This window comes from Typopeltis vanoorti, chromosome 3, assembly GCF_054136105.1.
Source record: "Typopeltis vanoorti isolate ZY-2024b chromosome 3, IOZ_Tvanoo_1.0, whole genome shotgun sequence".
NCBI classification, from domain to species: Eukaryota; Metazoa; Arthropoda; class Arachnida; order Uropygi; family Thelyphonidae; genus Typopeltis; species Typopeltis vanoorti.
Window position 1 is genome coordinate 131615246 of NC_143551.1, and position 21881 is coordinate 131637126.

General features: G+C 35.9%; 1 protein-coding gene across 1 annotated transcript in view; it reads left to right on the forward strand.

Moving 5' to 3' along the window:
* Nucleotides 1-21881, forward strand: part of unc-13 (protein unc13 homolog) — a 1156644-nt gene that overhangs the window by 1033188 nt on the left and 101575 nt on the right. Inside the window, exon 33 of the mRNA XM_090416011.1 lies at nucleotides 3987-4203. Within this exon, the coding sequence (XP_090272137.1) occupies nucleotides 3987-4203 (217 nt within the window). The remainder of the gene's footprint in view (nucleotides 1-3986; nucleotides 4204-21881) is intronic.

Below are 21881 nucleotides of genomic sequence, written 5' to 3' on the forward strand. Positions count from 1 at the left end.
AAAGAAAAAAGCATATCAAAAGTTCCTGGCAAATAAGTCAGCTTGCGCTCTTAGAGAATATAGAGACAAATGTAAGAAAGCTAAACACTGTGTAAAACTAGTTAAACAAAAGTCATGGGAGGACTTTGGCAAGAACATAGAAAATAAATATCAAGAAGGTGGCAAAATATTCTGTAGGTTGTTGAAGAAGCTTAGAAATGGAGGAAAGAGTGCTGTTAAAGGAGTTAGAGATGATAAAGGCGACATGAAAAGAGGAGAAAAAGATATCATTGAAGTATGGAGTAATTACTTCGAAAAATTGCTAAATGAAACAAGCACTGATAGCACAGTTCAAAAAAAACAATCAACAGGCATACAGTCAGGAATGCATATCCATACTTGAAGTAGAAAAAGCCGTCAAAGGCTTGAAATGTGGAAAGGCAGCAGGACTAGATGACATTCAACCAGAAATGCTGAAGTATGGTGGTATAAAAGTCTTACAGTGGCTGCACTGCATAGTTCAGAGTGCCTGGACAGAGGGACGAATTCCTGATGATTGTAGTAGAGCTCTAATAGTAGCCATATATAAAAGGGAAATAAAACTGAATGTGAGAATTACAGAGGTATTTCCCTACTGAGTGTTCCTGGCAAGGTCTATGCAAGTATACTTGAGAAACGGTTGAGAAGAATTGTGGAAGAGAAGCTTGATGAAGAACAAGCTGGATTCAGGCCAAATAGAGACTGTCAGGATCAGATCTTCACTTTACGACAAATAGTTGAGAAAGCAAGGAATATAACAAAGATCTGTATTTAAGTTTTGTCGATCTGGAAAAGGCATATGACAAAGTGCCAAGAGAGAAGCCATTCAATACCCTACAGCTATATAGTGTCAATGGGGCATTATATCAAGCAATACTTAGTCTTTATTTGAGTTGTTAGTCCACAGTTAGAGTTGAAGGAAGTACAAGAAGATAGTTTAATGTTAAATCTGGTGTGAGACAAGGATGTACATTATCCTCTCTGTTATTCATTATCTATATGGATCACAGTATGAAGGAAAGTGGTATTAAACATAATATCAGAATTGGAGATGTCAAGTCTTTGCTTTATGCGGACGATGTTATACTTCTAAATAATTCTGCTACAAGTTTGCAAGATTCCCTGACTAAATTGAATAACTGTTGTAATAGATATGGTATGAAGGTCAGCAATAAAAAGACAAAAGACAATGAAAATAGGTTGAATAGGTAAAATAGGTTGAAAATGTCAACTGTGTTGCGAACAGGGAACCTGTGGAACAAGTAAAACATTTCAGCTACTTAGGCACAATTTTTAGTGAAGATGGTAAAGTAAATATAGAAATAGATAACAGAATCAGCAAAATTGGTATGGTGGAAAGTCAACTGAATAAATTCATATGGAATAAGAGAGAAATTAGTTGGAACACCAAATTAGCTGTATACAAGACAGTGTTCAAACCAGTTTTAACTTGTGGATCTGAGAGCTGATTGGATCTGAGAGACACTTGACCAAAGACTAGAGACCGCAGATATGAGAGTCCTGAGAAAGATTAGAGGCATGAACAGATGGCATCAATGCCAATATCATATTAAAAATGAATATATTAGGATAGAACTTGACATTGTTAGCATCCAGGAATGTGTTAGCAGAGCTAATCTCAGGTGGTATGGTCACTTAAACAGAATGGGTGAAGAAAGATTAGCAAAACACGTGTTCTCTGCCAGGTTGGCAGGAAAACAACCCAGAGGAAGACCAAGATATTGGTGAATTGATACGGTACAAAGTGCCTTAGACGATAGAAATATAAGATCTGATAATGTTGGATTCTTGACAAGTAACAGACGGATTTGGAGGAAAATTGTAGATAGGAAGAAGAATAGTGACATTTCATGGTCACTATTCTCTACATTATCAGGACTCTAGCAACATTAGACTAAGTATTTCATTCTATTCATCTCTGTCTCACACCATACTGCCTCAAAACCGCTGCCACTTTTTCTCCCTTACACCCTACCTTGTATGGACATAACTCATTCTCTATCATCAATAGCACTCAGCTCCCTTCTTACTCTTTCTATCTTTAGAAAAAACATCATATCCTTTCTTCTCTATTCCTGTCAGAATTTCATCCTCATCCAACCATGTTTCACTTATTCCAATAATTTTGGGTGAATGAACTCAATCAGTGCAGCCATTTCATCTCCATTGTTTCTGATATTTCTAGCATTTGTATGCAAACAATATCAGCTCATTCCTGGATCTATAACAAATTTTGCTAATGCCATTTATTAGATGTGATTTCTCCATGCCTTCCTCCAGCCATTCTTTTTCTCCCTACCCATCCCAGAACCCTCTTCAAATCCAACTGTTCTCCCTACATGTCAGGTGATCCCATTCTCTTCTTGTCTACACAGATTCACTTCCTCTTTGAGCTTCAACCTTTTTCACACTGTGTTTCCCTGTCTACCCTGTGTCCCTATTTGTCTTGCACACTTATTCTCTCATTCTCTACACTCCTTCCTTACTCTCCTGCTCTTTCACATCGCTTCTTACTTGCTCAGATTCATTCTCTGCATTCACTACTCTTCCTTCCAGCAGCAGTTTCTCTATATAATTACCCGAATGGAAGGTTTGAGAAAGTCATATGTTGATGTAGAACCATTGAATTTCCCTTTTTTTATAAGGAATATGTAGTTCCAATTGATTCAAGTTCCATAGTGAATTTGATTCTGTAATTAAGGTTATTTCATATAATTCTATTTTCTAAATCCATGACTGTTGGTTGGAGAGTAGAGATGCTATCTATTCAGCTGACTAGACTAGCTGGTTTGAGGTCATCTCATTTACAAAATCTTTGTAGTTGCTAATGCTCTCTGTTATGCCTGTCTCTGTAATCTTATAATTCTCATTTCTTTGCTTCTTTCACTTATCCTTTCCCTCTCTATTCAGATGTAGTCCATCCGCATTGTACAAATCCTTCTTGCTGTTGAACAGAGACCACAGAACCACAAATTCTGCATAATTTCTTTTGCACAATCTATGTATAGACTCATTGGCTAACAATGTCCTCCTCAGTTTGCCTCTATCATAGCATGGTAGGTGACTTACAATTTTCATCTTCTCATTCTTCAGTTTTGCCTACAGGCCATGATCCATACTCATTTCATCTACCTTTTGCTCTTCTCCCTTCCATTAATAAATCTTCCACATGCCTAATACCAAAATCATTCAAATGCAGCTTATTTATCCTAAGCCATGCCACTTTCTCTTCATGTTGATTCCATGCATTCACAAATTGCACATTTCACCATATGCCCAGTCATCATGTTTTTCATCAGTCCCCCCCTCCTTCTCAACTCATTGCCCATTAAGGAAGAGGAGAGAGTTCATTGTGTCCATAGATCCCCTAATACACTAAACACTTTCCTAACTCCATGATTCGCCCTCTTTTTTTTTTTTCCTGTTTTAATTATTTATGTTCACAGTTATCATAACTCCAGCTTTGACTTATTTTCATGTTCCTTCCATGCTTTGATTTTTTTTTATTTTTTTTTACCACTTGGAAAACATGCTATACATCCTTTTATTCACAGCTCCTCTGATATTTGAATTTCTTTATAAATCACTGCCCTAGGATCAGAACTACCAGTTATAAAAATATTTAGTATTTCTCCCTCTCACCTGCCCAAAACATTGACATATGTTTTTCTGAAATATGAGTTCATCAGAAATTGAGGTAATTGACCAAAAGAGCTTTTGTACTTATTTGTGTTTGCTACCATAAATTAGCAGAGCTCCCTTGGTTACTGGAAAACTGCTGTTGAAAAAGATGAAGATTACTTATGCAAATGATAGTTTTTGAAGGTAAAATTTTAAAATGCTAAACTGTTATAGCAGTCTTGTTTAATTATAGAAATATTTTGATTTTTCTTCTTCTGCAGAATTAACAAATATATTATATATATATTTTTAATGTATTTATATAGCCTGGAACTAACTATTAAACAGAGCATGCAAGAACTTAGTGCATTGCTGTCTGCTGTAAAAGGAGCAGGTCAGGTATCTATGAATCAAGTATCTCAGCGAAATGAAGTCACTGCTGATGCTGATCATGTTTTACATCCCCTTATGGATATTCTTGATGGAAAGCTTTCTATGTTTGCCCAAGTTTGTGAGCGTACAGTACTTAAACGGCTTCTTAAGGTATATTAGAGATGAAATAAAAATATGTAATATATTTCTTAAATATATCTTTTGAGATGGAATTCAATTAAGATGTGTTTGTTTCAAGCTTAGCTAAAAATGAGCAGATCCCACTATTGTTATTTTTCTACTTTATTTTGGTTTACTGCAGTGCTAAAATCTTCCTGGCAAACAAACAATGCTGTCTGAGAAACTACATTTGGCTCTTCCCTCAAGCCTTAGTAAATTTGGTATTATTCAAAACAGCCAAGAACTAAAGTACTACTAATTAAAGGAAACCTCCTTGTACATAGTAATAGAAAAGAAGGTTCCTCTTACCATTCACTTCTATCTTTTACATCCTTTTCATTTGGATATAGTTGTCACATTCTGATTTCCTGACTGCTTATTCTAGAAATTTCTCTCTTGCCCTTCCATACTGTCTAGTACCTCATGTTTCTTTCAAAAATCATTTTTAAGAAATAGTTGTGATGTATGAGGGGGGGGGCTGAAAAAGTTCTGATAAACATCTAGAATAAAAATGATATTAAAGCGACTCTTTTTATATGTCCTAAAAGAAAAAGAACAAATTATTACAATTTGATGAAACATGGAGATTAAAAGGTTTTTAAGATATGTTCTTTCTTGTGATTATATCAGTTGCTTTAATATCAATTTTGTTCTAGGTGTTTATCAGAACTCCCTCCATCTTCTATTTTCCAAAGTTCTAATGATATTTCTCTTTCTCATTGGTCACTTTCTTCTGTTCATTTAATTTTTTTACTCTTCACTAACTCATTTGTATCTATTCTGCTAATGACATGCTTGACAAAGTCCACATTCATACATAATATTTTAAGCATATTCTGTTATGAATCTTTTTTTAGTTCCAAATTTATGTTCGAGGAAAAAAAAAATTCCATGTCTCTGGTATAAATTTTTAACTAGATAACGAAATCTAACTACTTTGATATTTAAAATGTGAAACTTGATTAATTTTTTCAGTATCGAGTCAGAACTTGGTAGTAATTAATAGGTCTGAACTCATGACCGGGATTTGCTTTTACTAGTATTTGTAGTCATATTTTTTGAAACTTCTGTTTGAGTCCAAACAGAATTTCAGGTAGGTATATTTCTACTTGACTCTTATCTTGATTTAAGTAATTTCATAATTCTCGTTCTCTTTCTTTTCTAGCTGGTTGTTCTGACAAAGCTTATATGAGCTTTCTTTGTAGCTCTTCCCATATTTTCAAACTTTTTTTCCACTCGGTCCAGTGCTGTCTCCAAATCCATGAAAACAATGATTTTCTATAATTCATCAAATGGTAAGGATTGCCTCCCTTCTCCCAGATTTTTTTTCTGAATCTAAACTGGACTTCACTTAGGTTCCTCCCTATTTTATTTTATTATTCTGAAAAGTATTTTTGAAACATGTGACAAGGTTAATTATGCATTACCCAGCTGGACTTCACATATATTCCCATCTGTTTTATTTTGTTATTCTGTTTTGTGTTAGTATGAGAAATATTTTAGAAACTTGTGACATGAGATTAATTGCACATTGCACAATAATTTTTACAATCTGTTGCATTAGCTTTCTTTGAGATTTTGGTATTAGTGTGTTCTTCAATAACCAAGTAATCCTTTGATCTGCCCTGGCTACTTTCGCAATGTGCCCTCTAAACTTCAACTCTCTATGTACTTCTTCTTCTTCCTGAGCCATTTTAGATCCACTGCTGAATGAAGGCTTCCCACATGATCTTCCAGTTTTCCTGGTCTTCTGCCATCCATCTCTTTCCAGCAGTTTTTCTGTTTCATCTGCCTATCTTGTTTTTGGGTGTCCTTGTCTTCTCTTTCCAGTTGGTATCCATTTTGTTACTTTTCTGGTCCATCTATTGTCCATTCCTCGAGCCAGATGTCCTGCCCATCTTCATTTGGATTCTTTTACAGTCTATTGCATCGAAGACTTTTTTTCTGTCATCTGATCCATTCCTTTCTCCTTTTATCCATTAGTGTTATTCCTAGGACAATTCTCTCCATTCTTCTTTCCGTCACCAGTATCTGTTTTTCCATTTGTTTAATTAGTGCTCAGGTTGCTGAGCCTTATCTGAGTACTGGTAATATGCATTGGTTGAATACTTTGCTTTTCAGGCAGATAGGTAAGTTATTTTTAAAGATGTAGTTCAATTTCCCAAATGAATATCAGGATAACTGTATTCTTTTAATTTTGTTCTGTAATACATTTTCAATTTTGTCCCAAGTACACATAAGAGGAGACTTTCTATTGGCTCATCATCAAGTTTTATTACTTTTGCTCTTAAATACCTATTGAACATAACTTTTCTTTTTTCTCTGTTTAACCTATCTTTTTGCTTTCTATGTTTAGTATATTTATCATTTCCTGTAGGTTTTGTGCTGATTCTGAAATTAATACAATATCTGTGTATCTTAAATTGGTTAATTTTCCATTTTTATTGTCATGTCTTTGGAGCATCAGTTAATTTTTTGAATCATCTCCTGAAGTGCTGCTGTAAAAATTTTAGGAGATATAGAATCTCCCCATCTTATCCCCTTTTGTATAGAGATCTTGTTACTTTCTATTTGTTGTCTTACAGTGCTTCCATTTTGTATATTTCTTTTAACAGTTTCACATATTCACTTGGTATGGATTGATTTTCTAAAGTTTCTATTATTGTAGAAGATTTGATGCTGTCAAAAGATTTTTCATAATCTATAAGTGCTAAACAGAGAGGTTTTTGATATTCTTTTTATGTTTTTTTCATGATTTGCTTCAGTGCATGTATATGGTTGAATCGTATTATATCCTTGTAAGAATCCAGCCTGCTCTTCTGTTGTTTTAAATCCAGAATAGGTGTTATTCTGTTAGTTATTGTTTTTGTAAGTATTTTATACAGAGCTGATAATAAGCTAATCGGTCTGTAATTTTTGGCTTCCTCTTTATCTCCTTTTTTTATAAATTAATGTTAATATTTCATTATTCCAGACTGTAGGTATTTTCTGTTTATCAGTACATAAATTGATAAGGTTTGTTAGATGTTTTATTAATTCTTCACCAGCAATCTTTTTTAACTCAATTTGGATTTCATCTTCCCCTGGAGATTTTCCATTTTTCATTTGGTATATAACTTCATGTACTTCTTTATAGGTTATTGGTAAAGTTCTTTGTAAAATTCTTCCAGTCTTTTGATAATTCCTTTTGGATTTCTTGTTACTGTACCATTATTTTCATTTATTGCTACTGAGTGTTTGTTTCTAATCATCAGGCTTCTTAGATTCATATTTTTGTTATTTTCTATTATTTGTTTGATTTTGTTAGTGTTTGCAGAATTTTGAGTATTCTATTTTTGAAGTAGAGTTTTTATCCTGTTTCATATCTCTTCTCTTTATCATCATGTTTATGGTTTCCTGTGAAAGTTTGTTTTCTTTATCTACTACTACCGTCCAAATTCCTGACTTCATCAATTTCCTGGAATACCGTTCCCTCAATGTAGTGCACATTTTGTAATCCTTCCTTTTCCTGGATTCTGCTCATCCATCCACCCTTTTATCCATTTCACCAGTTTCATGTCCATCCCCATTTGTTGCAATTTGCTTAACAGCTTTTCCATGTGGTATCCTATCAAACACCTTTGCAAAATCCCACAGTATCATCATACAGCTATCCCCCTTTATCGAATTCAGTTGGATAAAGGGAATGGCTACACAATGATTCTGCTGGATTTGCATACTTTAGTAGATTACTAAAGCATGACCAACCCTTCACAAAGCAGTCCTATCCCCTTTTAGAGCATCATATTCTTATCCACCTTTCCTGAATTCTCTTTTTGAAAAACTTTTCCAGTACTTTCCCACCTTTCCTGAGATACTGATTGGTCTGTAATTCGCTAGCACAGACTTTGATTCTCCTTTATGCAAGGGAATTATTTTGTCCTCTTTCCACTAAGACTTTGTCAGAGCTGAGAGTTAAATAGCTTAGTCAAAGACATTGCCAGTTCCCCTGCACATCTCTTAAAACATGAATCTGTATCACATCCAATCCCAAAGCTGTATTTGCATTCAGATTTTGCAATATCCTAAGTACCATCATTTCATCAACCTCTGTTCTCACATCAGTCCATGTCACCTTTGCCATAACAATAATGAATCTGCCAATGCATGTCTTCCACATCATTCCTGGCACTCCTGGCCTATAGCAGCAACCAATTTTATATTTTGTCGTCTTCACCTCATCTCACACCATGTTGGTTGAAAAGAACTCCCATCTGCTTGACTGACTCCTACTCCTGTTAGCTGCAGTTCATCTGTTTTCATCAGCAGTACCCCCGTCTCCTGTCCTGTCTACTCTGTCCTCCCTGAAAATGCTAAATCCATCACATCCTGACCATGTAACTATGTCATCTTCTGTTAGCCATCTGTTACTAATGTCTATAACTTTTGGTGAGGTTGCACTAACCAGTGTCAGAAATTCCTCCCTCTTATTCCTAATGCTTCTAGAATTAATATATAGAAACTGTAGCATCTCCTTAGACCTCCAATCACCTTTACATTCTGAATTGACTTCCCCATTCAGATATTGTTGCATGAGAAAGTAGATTTCTCATATTTTGTTCATTCCTACATAAAACTTCCCAAAATTTGGGAAATAACAATTGTCAGAGGTTCCACTTTACATCCTAGACCACTTACAAATGCACAAAGAGGGTGAACTTCCTAGATAAGACTGTAGAGTCATTCACATGTTTCATTTAGTATTGTGTGTGTGTGTGTGTGTGTGTGTGTGTGTGTGTGTGTGTGTGTGTGTGTGTGTGTGTGTGTGTGTGTGTGTTACAAAAGTTATTTATAATCCCTGAAGATGTCTCAGTGACTGAGATGAAATATTGGAAGCATTTAAATTAGTTATAATCCTTTCCTAGTGCTGTAAATATTCCATTAAACCTCCAGCATGATAGTATTAATATATTATAGATTTCCAAATTTTTGTAGTTCAAGTAAAGGGAAAAAAATGTTTTCACCTAGAAGACATTGTCCTGATGGTTCCCCTGTTTTTCATTTATTCTGTCAAAAATGTATACTATTATCCATATGATAATATGGATAATAGTACTTCAAAAGGAACAATATATTATTCTGTGTGTTATAAAAACAACTTAAAAAATTTCTTTTTAACAGGAACTGGAATTATTAAATTCAGCCATATATCTCTCTCTCTGTCTCTCTCTATCAGTGTTTATAATTCTGATAGAGAGAGAGATGGCTGATTGTAATAATTCCAGTAAACGACTGTCTTGATGGCCCTGAAATGGAACATTTTGATTTCATACTGTTCAGAATTTATGTACTGTATGTTTTAATATTGGTGGTAAAGTTTTCAGAAAATGGTTAAGTTAGCAGTGCTCAACCTCAGAAGTCTGGAAGGATTGCCTGTTTTAAAGGGGTGATCCAAATATTTATCATGCTCGAATATAGTCTGCTTTTCCATATAAGATTTGAAATCCCAAAGATATCCACTTTGCACTTCACAAAACATAAAAATTTTTATTGTTATTATTGTTATTCAGGCCTCCATAGTCAAGAGACTCATCATGGGAGATCCTTCTCAGGAAATACACAGTCTATCATACCACTCGTTGACCATTCTTGCTCTCACTACTCTCTCTCAGGCAATGCATTCCATGGTTCAACCACCCTCCATGCAATGAAACCACTCCTCACCCTCTTGCTCACAGCTTCTTTTAGTAACTTCCAGGGATGGCCCCTTGTCATCGCTCCTTCCCACTGTTCCACTAAGCGAAAGAACTCCCCAATATCCACCTTGTAACTACCTCTCAACAGTTTAAAAGTCTCGATCTTATCACCTCTCCTTCTTCTATTCACCAAACTCTGCAGTCCACATTCCCTCAGCCAATCCTCCTACCTAACATTGTACAGTCCTGAAACCACCTTTGTTATCTGCCTCTGAACCCTTTCCACAGTTAATTTATCCCCTTCAAATCCTGGGGACCAAATTTGAAAACAATAGTCTAAGTGTGGTCTGATCAGGGTCTTATACAACAGAATGATAACTCTTTTATCTCTGCAGGTCAGTATCCTTCTCAGTATTACAGCTATCCTCTGGGTTACCTTCACCACCTTTGCAATATGCTCCCTGAATTTCAGTTTTCTATCAATCATCACCTGAGATCATTTGTCTCCCCTACTTCCTCCAGTACATCTCCTCCAACCGAGTATGCAGCCTCCCGTCGATGGAGCCCAAACTTCAAAACTTTACATTTTGCTCATCTGTCTAGTTTATTGAAATCCTCTTGCAGGGCTACCACATCTGCACTGTTACTGATAACCCTTCCCAGCTTCACATCATCTGCAAACAACTGAATATTCCCTTGCAGTCCATTGACAATGTCACTGATATAAAGGTTGAATAATTATATCATTCAACATATAATTGAATGATATAATTCAACTTTATATCATTCAATAAAGACAGACAAACTTGAATCCAGTTGACTAACCTGACATTTAAACCCATGTGCTGCAACTCAAATATCAGCTTATCATGTGGCAACCTATCAAATGCCTTTGCAAAATCCAAAAAATGCCAGTATATGCCTTTCCCTCATCAACTGCTCTTGTCACTTTATTATAAAAGGTAATCATATTACTAAAGCAAGAGCCCCTTTTAACAAATCCATGTTGATTTTCACAGATAACATTACCCTCATCTGCTCACAAATATAGTATATAGTCCATCTGGACTATATACTATATTGTATATAGTCCCTCACTAATTTCTCCAAGACCTTAACAACTACTGATGACACACAAACTGTCCTATAATTAGACACTTCCAGTTTGCTACTGCCCTTCTGCAATAGGTCTATCTTACCTTCCTTCCATTTCTTGGTTAACTTTCCACAGCCAGACTTTTATTGAAGAGCCAGGTCAACGGAGCTGTCAGTTCTTTAGCACATTTTCTCAAAAACCCGTGGTGAAATACCATCCAGACCCACAGCTTTACTTACATTTAGTGTACTCAGTATTTGGAATACACTCTCCTCTTGCACCTCTAAACTCTGAACATGCCCTATCCCTCTAGTACTAAAACCTTCTTCTCCAGGATGAAATACTCCAATAAAGGGCTCATTGAACAACTCTGCTATGTCCTCTGCATCAGTCACTCTATTCATATTTTTTTCCCACAATGTCATCATTCTTCTTCAATCGTTTCTCCTCCTATTGGCCAAATAGCTAAAAAATCCCCTAGGATTTTCTTTGGATCTTAGTGCCAATTACTTCTCATATTCCAGTTTTGCCTTCCTCACCATACTAGTCACTTTACCGGCCTGTGTCTTATATTCTTCATGCATCTGCTCTCCATCCCTCTCCTTATATCTCTTCCATAATCTTTTTTTCACCTGTAGTTCCTGTTTGGTATTGTTTGTCATCAAATTGTGTCTGCTTCTTCATTCATGGAATACAGCTTACTGTTGCTGCTAACAAATATTCCTTCACAATTTCCCAAGCACTAATGATATCCCAGCCTTCCAATTCCACCCTCCATAGAACTGCCCCAAGTTGATATCTAAGACTGTTATAATCACCTGCCTTATAATTCCACACACGTTCCCTTTTCTTTGATACTCCTGCATGTCTATTCATCTTCCAAGTCAAAACCACATGGTCACTCTCTAACTGGGGGGAGAGATGTCATCTCAGTTATTATCGGCTCTTCTGATGCTCTGACAAAATCCAAAACTCTTGAACCTCTTGTTCTGTCTATTACATGTTGCCTAAGACATTTGTTCCTCAAGAATTCTAGAAATTCCATTCCCTTATTACTACATGCATTTTCCACTTCTCGACTTATACTGCTGTAGTTAAAATCTCCCATAACAATCATTCTTTTTGCACTTGCCAAGCTCAACTGCGTAAATATCTGTTCCCCACCCATCTGTGCTCCTTGGCTTGTAGCAACACCCCACTAAATATCCTGTCTTGCCCACCTCTACCTCACACCATATGCTTTCAAAACATTAGTGTCACTGCCTTCCAATGCCTCCACTCTTAGAGGATGTAAGTCATCGCTTATCATGAGCAATACTTCAACAATGTGTCTTCCCTTCCTATCCTTCCAAAAAATGCTGTATCCTGCTCCTTCTATTCCTGTTATTATATCATCTTCTGTCAACCACATCTCAGAGATCAAAATAATCTTTGATCAGGCTGATGCTATCAGTGCCACCAATTCATCTCCTTTATTCCAGATACTCCTGGCATTAGTATAAAGCATGAAAATGTCACTGCTTCTATACCTATCATTATCACCTCCGATCCCACTGGACTCAGTGTTACCTGATGTCGTTCCCCTTCCCCCAATCACCCATTCCCACAAGATGCCACCCCTGCTACCATCCACCCTGGGAGTTCTAGTTTCCCTGCATTGATATACCGACTCGTTCAGAAAACAGCAATCTCTCCAGATGCCAACATCCTTCCTCATTCAATTGCAAGCAGTCTCTTGCATACAGTTCCTTTCTGCCCTTAAATGCCCTCCAAGCATCCACATATTCCAATCCTCTCTTCTGACACATTCTGGCTATTATGCTATTCATTATTACTCTTCTGCTCAGCTGGTCATTATCGTACTTGGGTGACACATGATCTTTCCTCTCTATGTTTTCTTTTGTACAATCTCAAGCATGATTCTCAGATCTCTTGCCACCCGATTTACACTGCCTCTCAAGTCATTCATGCCTACCATCACAATCATCTCATCCACCCTTTTGTCCCGCTTAATTGCCTTAGCCACATTTTCTATCGTTCCTCCAGGCAAACACTTCTCTGACATCCTATCTTGCACACCACAGATTATCGAGTCTCCATACATCACGCCTCTTACCACTCTGTTCCTTGGTTGCTCACCTGCATCCCTCTCTCTCTCTCTAGCCCTTTTTCTCTGTGTTCCCCTTCTTACCTGCTGCCCTGGCATCACTCTATCCCTGGTTCCAGCACTCCCTCACATTCTTCTCATTTCCTCTCTCTCTCTCTCTCTCTGACTGTTTCCATTCTTCCCTCTTCTACCATTCCCATGCCTCTCTCTCATTCCCTCTCTTCTACTGCTCCTATTCTCTAATCTTCTGTCATTTCCATACCTCTCTCTCTCTCTCTCTCTCTCTCTCAATCCTTCTCTCCTACTGTTTCTATTCTCTCCTCTTCTATCATTTCCATAACTCTCTCTCTCCTCTTCTATCATTCCCATAACTCTCTCTCACTCCTACTCTGATTCACCTTGCATCCATCTTTTCGATTTGCCCAATCTCACCTTTCATACTTCTCATCTCATTCCCGAGACATTCCACCTCCTCTTTCAGCTCATCTCTCTCTCTCTCTCTCTCTCTCTCTCTCTGCAAGTTAGTCACTCTTGCTCGCCATTCATCTTCCCAATCAAGACCATCTCTGAAAATTTTGCAATCATTCAAGGTTTCCACACTCCCCACTCTTATTTTTTCATTCATATTTCACTCTTCATTCTCTCCTGTCACACTACTCGTCATTCTCTCCTGACATTCATTTCCTATCCTTAATGCAACTAGTTCGGTTATCGTAATATCTAATTCATTAAATTCCTCCCATTGCCTACATTTTGTGCATATATGCACTCCCACTTCTCTCACCCGCATATAACCTACTCCTGGGACACATACTTATTGCAAGCACTGCATGCCACAAATCATTTATTATGTTATGCAAAATAGAGTCGTTAAATGGAGGAGAACTTGGTGGCACGCCATTCATAATTGAAACTGCGGTCGCCATCATTCATTTACTGCCGAGGAACTACTAAACTAAACGCTAAATACTATATTATATGCTCTACTGTAAGCTAATTTACTTATGCGATACTACTAGTATAAACTATATTTAACTATACTAAATAATGAAAACTTCTCTTCCACTGCAGATGCGTCCGACTCTGACCTCGCCTTCTCGGTAACCCCAAAATAACACAATACATAACAACAAAACTCCAAAAGCAGCACCACTAAAGACACTTGTGTTACTGGGAAAAAAATGTAGCACAATTCATGAAAGAAGTCACACTATACACCGTTTAAAAAACACTTTTTTTTTACCACAGCTTAAATCCACTGCCACGTGCTTCAGCGACTCTAGCGCCACCCCAAATTTTGGGGAACTCTTTTTTATGCTTTTTTGGGGGAATATACTGCTTTCAATTCAGTTTGCCTTTGAATGGCATAAAGCGTTCATCAATTCTCAAGTCTCCTTCAGTAATATATAAAGATCTAAATTTCTGATGAATTTTCATCGGAAAATCATAAATTTTTTTGAGGACTGGACAAGGATGTGTTGCCTGATCATATTTCACATTATTCTGAAAATGCAAACATTCATAATGAGATTGAGTTGTTTTCCAGTCGTAACATCATGAAACACTGGTGTGTTCAGAATCTATTCTGTAGACCAATACATCTCAAGAGTGGGCTTTTCACGATACCTTGCACAATTAAGAGTACTATAAATATAAATAGCATATTGATATCTATTGGGCTCCAAAGTTTACTGTGAGAATTGCAGTTGTACTCAACTTGCTGATGTTTTTGGCAAGCATAATGGTTAGTCTGTTCCACTATGAGTGAAAGAATATCACTATCTAGAAATAGATGGAAAGAGCCTAAAATGTTGCTGACCTTGCACAATCAAGAGCACTATAAATATAAATAGTATATTGATATCTATTGGGCTCCAAGGTGTACTGTGAGAATTGCAACTGTACTTATGCTGATGTTGTTTGCAACATAATGGTTAGTCTGTTCCACTATGAGTGAAAGATCTATCACTGCCTAGAAATAGATCGAAAGAGCCTAAAATGTTGCAGATGTCAAAGTCTTCAGTAATTCCTGGCTTACCTATGAATGGAAACTGTAATGGAATTGCCATCTTCGGAGCTATAAAAATTTTCCTCATCATCAGTAGAGCAAGAGCTACTTGAAAGGTGATGGCTCCAACTTTTATTTTTTTATCCTGAACATTACTGTTACTAAGGCTGCTATTTGGCATCTCAGGAATGAGTTGTGTCTTGGATAAGTTAATATTCCTTTCTGCCCGAGTAACAGGCTGTAAGCTAATGGAGATTACTGACCACCTATTGAGAAACAAGAAAATAGAACATGTCCCAGTAGGCACATTGAAAAAACCCAAGCAATAGATTAATATCTTACATGCGTTCTTGTTTTGTTTTTCTTGTTTTCAAAACAAGACATCAAGACCACATTCCTTCTTATGAAACCTCACAAATCCAACCTTGAACAACATGGAATTAAAAATGCTAACCACAGGATCCAGTGGCAAAATGCTAAGCTGCTACATAGATCCATATATAAACATTAACTTTAAAAAAAATTAAAAGAAAGTGCTGAAGCCTTACTTTAGACATGTGTATTGTATTAAATAAATTATCTGATATTTTAATTTAATTTCAGCCCATTAGGTTTAAGCCAACAGAGAAAGGTAATCGAAATGAATCTATGGAAAAGGTAAAACGAAAATGGAAACGACAAATACATATAGCAAACTGGAATATAAGAGGAATAGCCTATAAAGAAATAGAATTAGACCAAATATTAAATATGAAATTTTCAAATAGCAGTAATCACTGAAACAAAAAAGAAATTAAAAGGAATCATGAGAACTGAAAATTTTAATGTAATATACAGTGGAGTCAACATAGACCAAAGATCACAAGCAAGTGTTATGATTTGGATTCATAATTCCCTTTCAAAACAGTTAAAATATTATAAATTATGGAATGAATAATTGAAGCTAGAATAAAAATAGATAGAAGTTAATATGTCCCAGAAGATGGAAGAGAAGATGATAATATTGAATTTTATAATCAGTTACAAAACAATGATTATATAATATTAGCAGGAGACTTAAATGCAAGAATTGGAAACACAAAAATTAATAATAATATAGGAATATATGGAGAACATACTCTAAACAGGAATGATAAAAAATTGATTGACTTAGTAGTTTATAATAACCTTAAAATAATGAATTCTTTCTAGAAACATGATGACATACATAAATATACTTGGGCAGTAAGAGGATGGAAATCATTATTAGATTACTTTATCTTAAATGAAAAGACATCAAAGTTCTCTCTAGATGTTAGGTTCACAGAGGATATGAAATAAGTAGTGACCACTTCCTTGTTAAAATAAAATTAATATTACCACCTAAATGGCTAAATGATACAAATATACAATGGCTATATAAACAAAGAATTAACCAATATTTAGATAAAATAAAACAAAATGAAGAAATAGAAATAGAATGACTTAATGTAAAAATGAAACTAAATACAGCAGCAAATGAAAGCTTAGTAAAGATCAAAAAATTCAATAAAAAGAAAAAACTGAAGATGTGAGACGATACAATCAAAGAAATAATCAAAATGAAAAAAAGAAGCATATCGTAAATGATTAAGCAGTATAAGATTAGAAGAAGAAATAGAATATAAAAGAATAAGAGCTATAGCTAAAAGAGAAGTTAGAAAAGAACAGAGAATTATAGAACAAAGTTATTTCTAATTTAGAACATGATTTATATAAAATAAGACCCAATGTATGTAAGATTTTGAAACATTTAAGTACAGATACTAAAGAAAATGTAAAATTAAACATCAAACTGAAATTAGTAATTTTCTAAATTTCTATACCAAATTGTGGACAGATAAATATTTTTAAAAAGATAATGGGCAAATATTTAATGAAAATGAAAAGGAAATAAGTAAAGAAGAATTAGAAATAAGCCTGAAAGAAACAAGAAATACAAAATCGCCTGGATAAGATAAGTTAGGTTCAGAATTATATAAATATGCAGGAATAAGGTTCAAAGAAAGACTATTATTTTTAAATAAAATCTATTCAACAAGTAACCCACCAATAGAATGGAAAAAAAGCAATTGTGATCCCTATCTTTAAAAAAAAAGGTGGTAGAGATGACCCTAAAAATTATAGAGGTATAAAGAGGTATATACTAAATTCCTGTTACAAAATATATAGCAGAATTTTAAATAACAAACTAATAAAATATTCTGAAAACTTTATTTTAGAAGTATTTTAGAAGTCGTCTGTTCACCCAAAGATTGTGGGAATAAGTGAGACATGGTTGGAAGAGGATGACATCCTGACAGGAATAGAGATGGAAGGGTATGATGTGTTTCATAAGGATAGAAAGGGGGTAAAAAGAGAGGGGAGTGCTATTGATGATAGAGAAAGAGTTATTTCCATACAAAGTAGAGATGCAAGAAATAGTGCCAGTGGTTTTGAGGCGGTATGGTGTTAGATAGAGGTGAATGGAATCAAATACTTCGTGGGATGTTGTGCATGGAGGTAGTGAAATGTATAGTCAAATTAGCCAAACAAATAAGAAAAGGTGATCATTATGGGTGATTTTAATTATGGCAATATAGACTGGAATGATGAGATAGCAACTGGAACAAAAGAAAATGAGTTCCTTGAATTTTTGAGGGATAACTACCTTAGACCAGTGCTTCCCAAACTTCTGGATGTCAGGGCCCCCTTTGCAAAAATTAAAATATTTCACGGCCTCCCTATATAATATTTATTGTATTTATATTCAATACAAAACATATACAGCGAATATTGCAAAAATCAAATGCATATATTACATTTTTTGCCTCTTACCGTTTGGTTTTCAAGACGATGCGGGCTATTCTGGTAAAATATGAAATACTGTCCTTTTTTTTTTGAGTCTGTTTCTGCTTCTTCTGATTGTTCGCGGGATTTTTTTAAAATTTTTTATCAGCCACTTATCCATCTCAGGGTTAAATTTATTAACGTAGAATAGATCAAATAATATCACCACTTACCGATACTGGCACACCGCAGACTGATAACATGAAATTAGTGAATATTACCTGAATAAGGGAATCCCCGGACCATGAACATTTTTCTCTTTTGTGACTTTTCTCCCTTTACGGTAATTAAGCCTAATGCGAAACAGACAGCAAAGGCAGGTTATTAAAACGTGCATATGATTGGTGAGGTATTAACAAAAGATCGCGCAGTCGAAAGATAAAAGCATAACTGACAATTGAGTTGAAATGCTAACTCTCTTCAACCGAATTCCATATGTGAAACTGCCATAACATTCATTATATATATATTACTTAGTTTTAACACTTTTACGAATTTTAACACGTTTACAATTTTAACACATTCGGTTGAATTTTATTGTTGCCTTGGGAAATCGAACTCACACATATCTAGTTAATAACAATAGTTTTTAGTTAAGATACTGTGTTTGTCCATGCAACATATGGTTTTGTTTCAGTCTATATAGCATAGTTTCTGTATGAGGGGACATGTGATTCATTAATTAGTGTGTTTTTATCCCAGTTGTCTCTACTTGCACTCTTTGTTGAGAAATATATTACACAGATTGCTCATTCCTTATTCACTGGCATAATAAAAGTAATTGTTTTTATTGTCTCTGCAGTATAGTGGCTTTTAGGGAGGGAGTGTTGTTTACCACTGCAAGCGAGTAACTATGTCCCCACATGAACTTGTTTAAGCTTTTTTTCATGTGTGAAGTATATGCGAAACTTTTTATTGGTAACAGAAAACTAGCTCGGATGACAGTGATAATATAAAACGAGTTTTGATATGTATATAAAGTCGATATCAACAGTCCCTGATTGATGAAAGGGACAGGAAGATTTGGAGCTTCCCTGGAGAGCTTTCGAAGTAAATACAATTAGCCACTGCTTTGAAATGAAACATATGAATAAGCAATATTTACTAATATTCATTAAGCGCCGAAATACGCAGCACCAATGTGTGAATTTTTCCATTAAAATATAAAAAATAACAAAGAAAGAAATAATAAATAATAAAAGTTAAAATACGTTTCTTTTAAAATGAAAAAAATCTACTTAGTCTTAAAAGATTTTAAATTTGTTTTCATTATTTCACGGCCCCCTCAACAAAACCTACGGCCCCAAGGGGGCCGCGGCCCACAGTTTGGGAAGCGCTGCCTTAGACATTATGTAACAGAGGGTACACGAGGATTAAGGGGCTTGGATTTAGTCACCTCATCAGAGGATGTAATTATAAATGCGGTGTCAAATCATCCGCCAATTGGTGAGAGTGACCATGAGGTGATTACCTGGGTGGTTGCCAGCAGTGCGAGGACCCCTGTGAGAAAAGGGTATATGTGGAACTACAAGGGAGGGGGGGGGTGATTATGAAGAGCTCAGGAGACAGCTTGCGGGTGTAGCATGGAATGAGGAGTTAGCTGGAAAAGAGATCAATGCAGCTTGGGGGATTTTCAAAAACTATCTAGTAGATGCAATGTCTAAATGTATTCCAAGGGTGAGAAGGTTAAATAAGGTAGGTGTGAGATGGATGAATAAAGAGATTAAGCATGTGATACAGAGAAAAAGGGTATTGTGGAGGCAGCATAAGAGAAGTGGAAATAACCAATTTCATAGTTGTTGAGAGTAGCTAAAGAGAGGTATGAACAGCAGTTAGTTAATGAAGCCAAAAAGAATCCTATTCTTTCGATATGTAGCCAGCAAAAGAAAGATTGATTATAGAAGGATGACATTGATTGGAGAAAACGGTATAAAGACAGCTGTTGCAGAATGTATGGTGGAGCAGTTCATGAAGATCTTTCAATCTTGTGAATGTGACTTCATGGAGAGATTGAGAGCGGTTGATGATGGGGAGGAGAGACTGACTGTAAGTGAGCAAGAGGCATTTGGGGAGTTGAGTAAACTAGATGTAAATAAGGCTTGGGACTTGATAATATATCACTGTGTATTCTGAAGGAATGTGCCAGGGAGTTGACACCTGCCTTGACATATTTTTTAATACGAGTCTTGCACTTGGTCAAGTTCTTAAGGAGTGGAAGGAGGGCAAGATTGTGCCACTTCATAAAGAAGGTGATTGAACTCAAGCATCGAACTATAGGCCTATCTGTGTGTCAGGTGTTGTGGTTAAGTTGTTGGAGAAGCTTGTGAGAACTAGGATCCAGAGTTGGGTGGACAACATGGATTTGCTAAAGGGAGGTCATGTTTTAGTAATCTACTTACTTATTACAATAAAGTGACTGCTTCCTTGGACAGAGGAGAAGGATACACAGTAATATACTTGGATTTCACAAAGGCTTTTGATAGAGTACCTCATGATAAGTTGACAGTCAAACTAGAGCAGATGGGGTTGGATATTAGATTAGTGCATTGGATTGGAGACTGGCTATCTGATAGGTATCAAGTTGTGTATGGGGGTGCGATATCTAGGAAAAGGAAAGTCACTAGTGGAGTGCCTCAGGGATCTGTTTTAGGGCCATTACTGTTTAACTTGTATATTAATGATATTGACGTAGATTTGGATGGAGATATTCAGTTGTTTGCAGATGATGCAAAGTTGGGACGAACCATAAAGAGTAGTGAAGATGTTGTGGCCTTACAAGAGGACTTGAATAAATTGAGTGATTGGGCACGGAAATGGGGATGTGAGTTCAATGTTGCAAAATGTAAGGTTTTAAAATTTGGAAAACAAAGATGGGATGCAGAATTTATGGTTGGTGAGAATATATTGTTGGAGGTAGAGGAAATGAGAGATCTGGGGGTGATAGTGGATAAGGATCTGAAATTTAGGGGACACATCGCCAAAATTGTGAAGACAACACAAATGCTTCTGGGAATGATGCGGAGGTCACTGATGTGTAGAAGTAGGGAGATTCTTGTTCCGTTGTATAAGGCTTTGATTAGGCAACACATGGACTATTTCCTCAGGTTTGGTCACCGGGTTTTTAGAAGGCTGAAGAGATGTTGGAAAGGGTCCAAAGGCGAGTGACTAAGATAGTTTCTGAACTCTGGAATGTCGAGTATGAGGAAAGATTGAGAAGATGTAATTTGCAGAGTCTGGTGGACAGGAGGAAGAGGGGAGATATGATAGAGACCTACAAGTTGGTAAGGGGTTGTTATAGGATCAATGGTAGAGATGTTCTACAGAGAATAGTGGGAGATCAGGGGAGAACCAGAGGTCATCCCTGGAAACTGTATAAAGAGGGTGTGAGTAAGGGAGTGAGAGGCAGGTTTTTTTTCGTGCAGAGTTGTGAATGATTGGAATGCCTTGCCTGAGAGTGTGGTGTCTGCAAGGAGTTTGAGTGTGTTTAAGACATGGTATGATCAGATGTGTGTGTGTGTGTGATAAAAGGACCTCCCAGATGAGTCTTTGACTCCATGAGGTCTTGGGGTAATAATAATAAGTACATAATGGATTTAGGAAAGGACGATCATGTATAGACTCGTCCTTTTGCCAAAAATTAATAATAGAGAAAAGAAGAGAATACAATTTAGAAACACACATTACATTTATTGACTTTGAAAAAACATTTGACAAAGTTAAAAAAAAGCATTTTATTTAATATAAGAAAGACAAATACCAAATAATATTCTAAAAGCTATCATAAACATATATGAAAATAATCAAATAAGATTAAATTAGGAACTGTTATGTATGAGAGAGAGAGATAAACCAAGGAGTCCAACAGGGATGTCTCCTTTCAACAACTCTTTTTAATATATATCTAAATGAAATAATAATAAAATGAAATAAAATTTC